Source organism: Amphiura filiformis, chromosome 18 (assembly GCF_039555335.1).
Source record: "Amphiura filiformis chromosome 18, Afil_fr2py, whole genome shotgun sequence".
In the NCBI taxonomy this organism is placed as follows: domain Eukaryota; kingdom Metazoa; phylum Echinodermata; class Ophiuroidea; order Amphilepidida; family Amphiuridae; genus Amphiura; species Amphiura filiformis.
The window spans coordinates 60,184,740-60,195,804 of NC_092645.1; the positions used below are offsets into that span (position 1 = coordinate 60,184,740).

An 11,065-nucleotide genomic window follows, 5' to 3' on the forward strand; every position below is an offset into this window, starting at 1 on the left:
TTTGGTCCATTTAAAAAAAATTGCTGCTATAGGCCTAAAGCTTGCGATTTTCCGTTTTCTTACCAATTCAACCCCGTTCCCGTTATTTTCTAAATCTGTCCTTTCTTGCATTTCCCTTTTAATGATCATTTTCTTGATCCTGCCCTCGGCAATTCCTGAAATCCTCCGAACGAACCCAATGGGTCCCAAAGCTGCTGTGCAAAAATTATGAGGGGGGTCAAATGTTCAAATGTCGTGCCAAAATGTCTTGCCTCCACATGCACACCAAATTGTTGGGTTCCCAATTTGTTAACATAATTTTATGGTCTAGATAGGTACTATATATTATAGGCCTTATGATGCGAGCGTAGCGAGCAGGGAATTTTGCATATTTAAACGTTTTTGTATTACGTAGCTAGTGTTTTCCCAGACCTTTTTAGAGCGTGCAATTTAAAAGGTGCGCTATAAAATTTCGTGCCCCTCTCAGCCTCCTAAAAATTGCTTGCCCCTCTCGGCCTGCCAAAAAATTTGGCCCACAATTTTGCAGGCCTCCCCAAGCCAAGGCTCATAGTTATTACATAGCCATAGCCCCTAACCTAAGGACCAAACAAAATGTTTGATGACGTCCTCTAAGTATAACGAAAGTGCTTTCGTTAAACATGATTGTGTTAAACGAAAATTAAAACATGAAAGATCAACTTTGACCGACATTTACAAATAATTTTTTATCAGACTTTTTGATCCTTCTCCAGCCAACGAAAAGACTTTGTTTTGTTTATAGGACGAGCATCGAACTTTTGGTTTGTTCCCTTGATGAAATACGATTATTCGGGAAGGCAGGTTCGGGTTTACAATTGCTGCATGGAATTAAAAAAGTGTTTAGACTTTAAATTAAACATTAGGAATTTCATACTTGATATAGGCCTAATACATGGAGTCTTGACATTTGACCTTATTGTTGGTGTTTAGGACTCCTAATAGGATAAACTTGTTTAAAATAAAACTGTAATTTGATGTTTAGAAAACTAGATTATTCTTTAGTGAGGAAAAGAATGGACATCAAAGTTTTGATTTGAACTCCTTACCTCGATTTGTTGTTGTCTCCGTGGCCTGATGGTGTCCAGTTCCGGGTTCCGCGGGAATGAGCTGGAAGTACAGGGCATCAGCATTTCGTTCCGCCGATGAGCCTTCCCGCTGATGTCCACGGCGTCGATGCATGATGAATTGGAAGAACTTCCCTCTCATTACATAGTGTCTTACGGTCCCATTATTGTTGTTGGTTTAGGTTTTTCAAAAAGACTAATATTTTGAGGGGTTTTTGGACTCGTTTTGGGGTTGTTGAGATAGGGCCTACAGCTAAAGACACGTTTGCATTACATGATAAGCCCAGATGATACGCTTGCATCACCAGGGTGAGGTGAGCGTAAATATAACGCGCGCACACACCATATGATACTCGCACGCGGTATAATGCACGCGTTTTCAAAAACATTAAGCCTAGGTGATATCTGGGACGAATACACTCAGAAAGGAGTTACTCCTTCATGTAATTATACACGAAATTAGGGTTAGGGTTATAGGATTAGGTTAGGATTAGGGTTAGGATTAGCTTACACGAAATAATTACTATGAAGGATCGACCCAGAAAGGAGCGAAATTGTGAGCTACACCTTTTCACTTTAAAATAAATTTTCTCTGCCAAATAAAAATGCAATAATTTTCATTCTTTCAGTAAATATCAGAAGAAAAGCATAATGCTGTTTAATAAAGTTAGGTGTGACATTTAGTCGGCTAGTCGGCTAGTGTAAGATTCTTGATTTTGACAAGCCTGAACTTCGCACGTGAGCTTTTTTTGGGTCAACGTTTTAGCTTTTCAAGGGAGCTATCATAGTTTTGTCAGAATTTCGGTTTTAGTTGCACCATTTTTCACTTCCAACTGCCAATTTTTCAAAACCAACGCGTGAACCCATGGATTGATTATTTTGCGTGCTACTATAGAAATATCGATTATTTCTGCTGGTTCGCAATTGAAAAATGGTGAAATCAAAACAGGAAATTCTGACAAAACTATATTATAGACTTATAGACACACACGATGTGCCTTCTAGACGGGTTTCTAGAGTTGGGAAAATAATTATTTCTTTAGCGAAATATATTAGTTTGAAATGTTTTAGTTTCAAATATTTTAAAAAACCAAAAAAAAGCTCATGCCTGGGCGAAGTTCAGGTCTATGTTATATTTTAACAATCAAAATTTGAGCCAAGAATTATAATGATCAAGTGCTTACAGCTTTTCGTGGGATTAAAAAAAAAATATTATGCAACATTTGTCATTATATTGAAATTTAAAACGATTTAAATTTTGCATACCCATTTCTTGGAAATATTCCAAAAACACACTAATGTATGAGAAGCTTAACTTGTTAGCAAGCTGGAATTCTTTATGCAATAATAAGAATGCAAGAATTATTCTTTCTGCATTAATTATATTAACATTAACGAAAAAGAGATATTTAGGCCTACTAGTACAGTGTATCATCTTACATGTAAGATTTCCTTTTTAACATCCGTGTAGTATTTTATTTGAACAAAACCTAATTAAATGTTTCACAAGAATCAGATTGTTTTTAGAACGACAAGAATTTTACCGAACAAAATATATAAAGCCCATTAGCACGTTAACCACTAGTGCATTGTTTTAAACGAACTCATGTCCAAATTCATTCATCCGGTAATATTTTTTCCGGGGACACCCTGCCCTGGTTATGCCTCTAAATGAGGGTTTTTTTTAACGAGAGAGATGAAAGACAGACACCCTCCACAGAAACATTATTTGGAGTTTAAACAAATTATACATTACTGATACAGGCGGCTGTACAAACATGTAATACTGTAAGACTAATATATTGTAATGTTTTGTGGAGAGTGTCTGCCTTTTTTGTCACCCCCCCCCCCCCCCCAATTTAGGACCTAGAGGCATATGCATTTAGTCGGAATTCTACGGTATTTGCCTATTTCAGAAAATGAACAGTCAATGGATATTGTACTGTTACACTCAATTTTCGACCTCCTTTTGATTGAAATGAAGAGATACTTTTAAGTATATTCGTACGCCACCAGGGCCACGCCAGAAGTTCTTAAAATTCTATGCCAAAATATTACAATGTTAGGTTACACCAAAGTACATTACATTATAGGCCTATATTATATTTATCGCTAAACATGCTAATTTGCTAAACAGCCCAAAACAGGGAGATAACTTCATTATGTCCTATACGATGGACCATAATGAACCGTGAATGGGACATATGGATAGTTGCCTGTTTTTGCGATCAGCCCTTGGACTGTTTCTAGTATAGGTTCAAATTTATGCAGATTGCCATTGGATAATGCGCCATTGGAATGTACGAGCCATTGGTTCCCGCTCCTCATAAGAGAACACATGACTATGGCCGACTTATGCCCAGCTTTACTGATTTCTTCCCCACACAACATCTTCCCAGGGTTAGATTCTTCGTAAAAGCGCATACTTGGTGTTTTGTAATGGCTGATGGTTGGGGAGTTATAAGAACTTAGAGTGAAAAACACGTGAGTGACCTTAGATGGAATACTTTTCAGACGAACTTTAATTATGTGATGTCCTTGCCGTTTCCGATCATCCATCATATCGCCTGAATGTTGAATCGCTCCATTGGCAGCCTGCTTTACTTCATAGTCACAAAACTGAAGCCATTCCTGTCCGCTAAACGTCACGGCAACAGCATCAAGATAGTCGCGTTTGCTGGATGGATAACCCCAATAGAGATCAAAGACGACGTTGTCGAGATGTGAAGGTACAGCATAGAGAAGTACCATAAGATGGATGGTGCTGTTTGGATTCACACTGAAGTCTGACAGGGTAGCAAGGCCAGAGTGATCGTCTTTGTAATCCTAATAAATAAATAAATAAATAAATAAATAAATAAATAAATAAATAAATAAATAAATAAATAAATAAATAAATAAATAAATAAATAAATAAATAAATAAATAAATAAATAAATAAATAAATAAATAAATAAATAAATAAATAAATAAATAAATAAATAAATAAATAAATAAATAAATAAATAAATAAAAAAAAGTATATGCATCAGAGACTTTTCATTTGGAAAAGGTCCTTGATCGTCGTGTTTTCATTTATTCACCTGAAGATCGCTTTTGCGTGAAACACTGTGTAGTGAAATGTTATAAAATCTGTGTTTATATTTTTAATAAATAAATAAATAAGTATGAGTTATGTTACTAAATGTTTAAAAACCAAAAAATACCCGTATGTAAACAAATTGAAACGCAAAAAGCTTCTCCACAAAATGACCCAAATAGTTTATACGAATATATTGCACTCACCAAGTGATTTAAATTAAGGTTGGTCTTAACCCTGGAATTATGGAAACTTTCGGGCCTCATAACTGCTAAACTGTTGGTCTAAAGTATTATAAAAGTATACATATTTAGAATGGCAAAGATTTGATAAATTCATCTGTGAAGTCAGATTTGGGCCAAAATGCTCATTTTGGGCCAAAAATTCCCCCAAACGGTTTTTGGCCCACTTCTTTTTTGTTAAACGTAACAAACAATTAAAAAAAATATTTAACCAACTTTGAGAAATTTGCATAAAAAATAGTCAAAAAATGCTTAATTTTCAAAAAATCATAAAAAAGCGAAAATATTTTTGAAGTTGGGCAAAATTCAAAAATTTATAAAACAATTTTTTGGCCCAAGAAATTTTTTTGTGGGAGTTAAAAAGAAGTGGGCCAAAAAAACGTTTTGGGGGATTTTGGACCAAAAATGAGCATTTTGGCACAAATTTGACATCACAGATACCAAGTCTTTGCCACTCTATTTTTATGTATACTTTTATATACTTTAGACCAACATTTTAGCAGTTATGAGGCCCAAATGTTTCCATAATTCCAGGGTTAAGACCAACCTTAATATGCTAAGGATGTTGGTGCATGGGGTTCATACTTCATTTCTAGTAAAGGTTTAGGTATAACGGGAACCGTTGTTGATTTCGAGCTATATTACAGCCCCGTTTTCAAAGGTGCATAATTATTATAGGCCTACTTGCCTTGAGCTGCTTCTGATTATACAACAAACTCTGCTTATCTGTTGACACTTTCATGAACTGCTCAATCTTTTTCTTCAATGAGAACACATGCATCGTTGGCAAGAATGGTGTGTCGAACGATTCTCCGTTGAGTCTGGTAACTGTAAGGGTTCCACCGCCTATACCTTCAGCACCTTCATAATCCATAACGTCATCACATGTAATCTCTGGAAACAGTGTTTCTAGAATGCTATAGCATTTCCTTAGATTCAGTTCTGATTCGTCGACCTTGACCTCACATTGTGAACAGGTACCGTGCGTCTCCCAAAACGATGTAACACACTATAATGATTTGGAAAAAAAAACCCAACATGGTATGAACTTCCCGTTATTAAGCTACAGTACTCCAAATCATCACCATTACTATCATCATCTTTAGCTTGAACCATTCGTTGTCGTCACTATCATCATCATCTTTGTCATAATCTTCATCACTATAACATCATTATCATCCTTAACACCGTTATCGCCATCGTCGGCATCATCATCATCATCATTAACATCCTTCTGATCCATCATCATCAATTCATTCTAAATCATCATATCTTACCCTTAGGCAGTGCAATGGAGGATGTTGACAGTCATAATTCAATGTGAACGGTGGAAATTCCTTGGACAGTTTAATTTCTCCACAACTTTTGCACTTCATTTTCACTATAGACAGATATAGACACGCCGTTGACGTACAGTGATCCTATGCTGGAAGCGACAAAATATAAACGTAACTTCATTTACTTTGTGTTATCTTTTAATCAGGCGATATATTCAGTGGACGAACCGCTAAGTAGTATACGTGGCACTATAGCACAATTGTGACCTATGACGTCATAACGTGACCTTTGACCTGACCTTTGACCCGGAAGTGACCCCATGACCCTTGACCTTTGACACGGTCATGACCTTTGACCCGGGATCGACCTTTGAACCGGAAGTGGCGCCATGTTGGGCGTTAGAGGTACCTAGAGGGCGTTTTTTGGTCGCCATTTTGTCTCTGAAGTGCATAGAGGGCGTTTTAAAAATAAAATGATGCAATAATGTTAAAAAATGATGTAATATAACCATTGCGCAATACCACGTGCTTTCACGTGATCGGTGGTACTATTAACGATGACATAATGCATAGAATGACGTGGACCAATCAAAATGTAACGTAAGATGACGAGTAGCCAATCAGCGATGACCCTAATCACATTGACATAAAACGGATGATGTAACATAACCATTAGTTGCGCAATAGCACGTGATTCCACGTGATTCGGGTATGATCAACGATGACATCGTGCATATTATGACGTGGACCAATCAAAAGGTAACATGAGATAATCATAACCAATCAGGAATGAGCATAATCACACATATCCTTCCGCGTTGCTGCGTACAATCAGTTTGAACTTCCAAGTCTTCCAAGATGATGAAATAAATTGACAGCATATTATTTAGTATTATTATGTATTCTGTATTATATCTACCATACCATTATCAAATAACTTCTTTTGAAATGAAATAAACGTCATTAAATATTCATGATATAATAGGCCTGTATGAGATATGATTGATGAAATTCAATATTACATCGATCTTTCATCATCTGGGACAATACAATAACATGTTTACTTGTTGACACAACAAGAGGCTTAGGATATGGGGATGTAAAAATCAAACACTCATTAAAATGACAATTGCGCAGATTTATTAAAAGTTTCTTTCTATTGAAACGGTATTGGTAAATCAAGCCAACCCATAATATTTTTTTTTTGGTAATCCCCTTTTTCATTTTTCTACCCAAATCGCGTAGTACTCCCTTAAATTTCATTTCTGCATTACGTCATTTATGGTCGCTCTGCGCATGCTCGTATTGCTTGATTCAATTAATTATCACCGTCAGCCAATCACAGCGCACGAAGGCCGGGGGCTTGCCGTACTGCCTCGTGGAAATCGTTCTTTTACTCATCGGATTCGAATTCATAGGTGAGGGAGGGTGCTAGCTGTGTAGTATTACAGAAACCATGGTTGGAGTGGGGTGCCAGAGTATTGAATAGGGGTGTGACTGAATCCTGTATGTTGTAGTCTGGAAATAAGTAAATAAAGTACTGTTGAAGTTGAATTGGAACGACCTACTTGAAGAATTATTTAGATGCACTTCTGTTTGTAAAAGGTATCAAAGGTGGGGTTCTGCCCCCACGACTTGCCCACGTCTCAATACAAAACTTTTCGTGTTCCCATTTTGGGAACTGGTGTCAACCCGGCCACCTGACTTTTATACTCAAAGTTACCGACCAATCAGGTTTCATAATTAAATACACATTGAGACAGTTCAACGTCCTGTTCGTTCCATCCTTTTTCGGCCGTCCCGCCACAAATTGGTGTCAGAAGTGGGATTTGAGTATTGCAAACAGACCTATAAGTGCATTCAATATGCCAGGAAGAGTAGGAGAGGAAGGGAGAGGAGGAGGTCCTCGTATAGGAAAAGATCAATGGGTAGGAGAGGCAGAGGAAGGAATCGGAGGTTGCGTGCCCACCAAGAGGAAGTATGCGAGGCTGTTATAGATAGTGATAGCATGGATTCTGGTATTTTTGAGATGATTAGCGAGGATGATAAAGGTGTGATAGAGAAACAGGTGAAAGAGATACCAGGCGATGTTGTGGAGATGGAGGACATGCTAGGGTAAATAGAGAGAGGAACGCAGTTATCCAGAAATATGAGAGAGACAAGCAGGAGGTTGATTACCGGAATGAACTTGCTGATGTCGTGGAGAAGGCACAGGTGCGGATCAGTGCCGAATTAAGGTTGATAGAGGAGATAAGGGGGAAGTTGGATGAGAGGGTTAGTTCTCTGTCAAACAAGAAAGCGGAGTTAGAAGAAAAAGAGAGGGAGTGGGAAAGTAAGAAAGAACTTGAAGTAGCTGGATTAGAGGAGCGACAAGTTATCTTTGATTCACAAGTGGAGGCATGGGAGATAAGCCTGTCTGACAGAAGGACCGAGATTATAGAAAGGGAGAGTGCCCTGTCTGACAGGAGGACCGAGATCGAAGAAAGGGAGAGTGCTCTGTCTGTCAGGAAGGGCGAGATTGAAGAAAGGGAGAGAGCGTGGGCCGTTGAGAGGGGGCGTGAAGTAAGTGAATTAGAAGAGCTACGAGCAACCTTGGATACTGAGGTGAGGACGTGGGAAGAAATTAAACACAGCGAGAAGGAGAACATGTATGTTCTAAACATACAAAATGATAGACGGGAGTGGGAATTGAGCCGTAAGATGGGTACCTTGTCTGATAGGGAAGAGGAAATTGAGGAAAGTGAGAGGACGTGGGAAGTAGCAAGGCAACTTGAGGTAACGGAATCGGAGGAGCGACGAGCTGCTTTTGACGCGGAAGTCGAAACATGGGAGGAAATTAAGAGCAGCGAAAAGCAGGATATAGTTGCTAAGAAGGAAGAGAATAAAGAGAAATCAAGAGTGAGAATAGCAGAGGTACATGATAGGGAGGTGAGGTGTGGTCATGAGAGGGAGGAGTGGGAAAGAGGAGTGCAGGTTTGGGAGGAGGCGAAGAGTAGGGAGATAGAGGAACTTGATGCCCAGAAGGCAGAGTGTTTCACGAAGTAGAGCTCTAGAAGGTAGAGCTGCCGAATTAGATAGTGAAGCAGCTAAGGTCGAGAGGCGACGGGAGAAGTTTAAGGCAGAGAAGGGGGTTTGTGAACAGGTGTTCCGAAAGAGGCGGACAGATTTAACGGAATTTTCCGTTTTGCCCCAATTGGACATAGCACGTCTTCACTCACGGATAGAATTGATGATTAAAAGTTAACCACTCACTCCACAAAGAGCTACAAAGATGGGTAGCCTACTTAATCATGTTAATATTTTTGGCAATCGAATAATAGTCGTAGGCCTACATATAACTAGGCCTACAGATGAAACTAATAATAGGCCTATAAGTTACCCACTCACTCCACTAGAGATGGTAGGCCTACTTAATATTTTTTGTAACAGTAATGAAAATATTACTATAAATGGTAAAGTGAGAAGATAATGTTGACTCAATGTTGCGATATGTACCTTTAGGCACTTAAAACTCAGGGTGCCGTTTTGCCCCATAGTTCCGTTTTGCCCCGATATTGGGGCAAATCGGTTTTTTTTTTTTTGAAAATATTTTTTCATTTTTATAAAAAATTGTAAGAGTCAAGTTGTATTGGTTAGTGGTATATTAAAGGTAAATACAAACTTCAACTGAACATATAATTTTTATAGTCATATTACTAATGGTGAGGTCACAGAGCATCCTCGAAGTTAAGTGTTCCGTTATGCCCCACCTTCCCATAATAGGCTTTATTCTAGACGCAACGTTCCCGGAACCACCGCTAGGGGGCAGCAGACTACGAAAGCTTTGATGGAACACCTTAATTAGGCCTACTTTCATAGGGAAAACCAGGTAACTTGATGCTCTGAGCTGAGATGCCCGAGATATCTATGATGTAGCCACAATTTTGACATTGTAGCGCATGGAATGCCTTAGAATGGTTTCAAAAGGGTTGTAAAACGCTGATAAATATGCGAAAGAGCATAGATCTGGGCCAAAAAAGTGCATTTAATCGACAGATCTAATAGACCCGTGACGTCTGCGTGACGTCACGGGTCTATACATGTACAGGTAGCCGGGTATAGCCCCCTTCATCTGGCCAGACGCCACCAACGGCATCTATCTCTAGTTTCGAAAAACTCTGGATAATTTTAAAATGGTGACAGGAAATGGCATGATGGTCGTTTTTACGTGATATCATGCCCGGATATCATGAAATCACCAAATTAGGTATAGGCTACTGTGTGTACTCGAATACTCACTTGGTTCTCACCCAGACAGCAACATGCAACATATGAACATAATTATCCACTGTAAACGTGACAAATCCGGGGCAATCTTGTATTCAAGTCCCGGGCGGGATTCAAGTTCTCTTTAATGTAGTGGCACAATACTAACGGCAGCATACTCTAGTCGTGCAATTCATGAATTGCAATGCTTACTATCGCCAAGGGGGTGACACTAAATTCACGGTTGTTCTATTAGCAACGCAAAACCTATGAAAAATTCCGCTGGTTTACTAGCAAGAAAGTGAGGCCAGTTATCGATCCGTTATGAATAATTCATGTTCGACCCCTTGAATCATGTTAAATAATATTGACAAATAACAACGTTGTTAGTTTTGCGAACTTTGCCTGTTCAATGAGAGTATAGCGCGCCCCCAATACATCTGGGCACAAATCACGCGAAAACGATCCAGTTTAATGAAATGGCGGACGGGTATTCCCATCAGGCACCAGTGATATGTTTTTTCAAAGAAAGTCTACTAATTTGATATGAAACGACATCTTGCAATAGCAAAGTCAAAATTAGGACTTGAGGTCAATAATATGAAGGAAATACGTGACAGAGGCAAGGTGTGAAATACAAGTAGTATTTGAAGTTAAAATAACCTTTGATACCCGACCTGACCGTCCATAGCTTTCCATCATGGCGCCTTATTCGTCTTTATGTATTTCTATTATGCTCTCAGGTAAAATAAAATACAATCTGCACTAAACAGACAGAATGTTACTTGGCTCCCCATGAATTATTGATTTTATACGGAGGTAAAGAAATACACAGTTGCCTGCAAGCCGTGCACCATACTCCAAATACTTGACATATCATGTGTTCGGGAAATCACGTGGCAACATTTTAAGATTTCAGACTTGTTTACTAGTTAAATTGACATTTGTATTATTGATTATTTATCTTTGTTAATTAATATATCTTTTAAATGCTGATAAATCGTGGTTGGCTGCCCATATTATATGTTAAATTCAATGTTTTATGAATATAATTCTACCACGCAGAGGGGGTCACACAGCATAATTTCACACTACACGATTTAGCTAGATTTGGAGCTCTGCACTTCAAATTCACGTCAA

The 11,065-nt window shown here is 38.4% G+C and overlaps 1 protein-coding gene across 1 annotated transcript; it reads right to left on the reverse strand.

The window, feature by feature from the left end:
• Positions 1 to 2,926: 2,926 nt before the first annotated feature.
• On the reverse strand, positions 2,927 to 10,130 carry LOC140138887 (uncharacterized). The gene is made up of 4 exons (XM_072160666.1): positions 9,959 to 10,130; positions 5,681 to 5,829; positions 5,092 to 5,412; positions 2,927 to 3,908 (listed from the first exon to the last, which is right to left on the reverse strand). Exons 2-4 carry the CDS (start codon positions 5,777 to 5,779, stop codon positions 3,243 to 3,245), a joined length of 1,086 nt encoding a protein of 361 aa, XP_072016767.1. The 5' UTR covers positions 5,780 to 5,829; positions 9,959 to 10,130; the 3' UTR covers positions 2,927 to 3,242.
• Positions 10,131 to 11,065: the final 935 nt, after the last annotated feature.

What these genes read in the sequence shown, in the direction of transcription:
- LOC140138887 (XM_072160666.1), bottom strand. Translation starts at nt 5,779, where the DNA reads ATGAAGTGCAAAAGTTGTGGAGAAATTAAACTGTCCAAGGAATTTCCA. An exon ending in CTCCATTGCACTGCCTAAGG is followed by an intron (nt 5,413 to 5,680) that starts GTAAGATATGAT and finishes AAATCATTATAG; the next exon opens with TGTGTTACATCGTTTTGGGA. An exon ending in ATAATCAGAAGCAGCTCAAG is followed by an intron (nt 3,909 to 5,091) that starts GCAAGTAGGCCT and finishes TTTATTTATTAG; the next exon opens with GATTACAAAGACGATCACTC.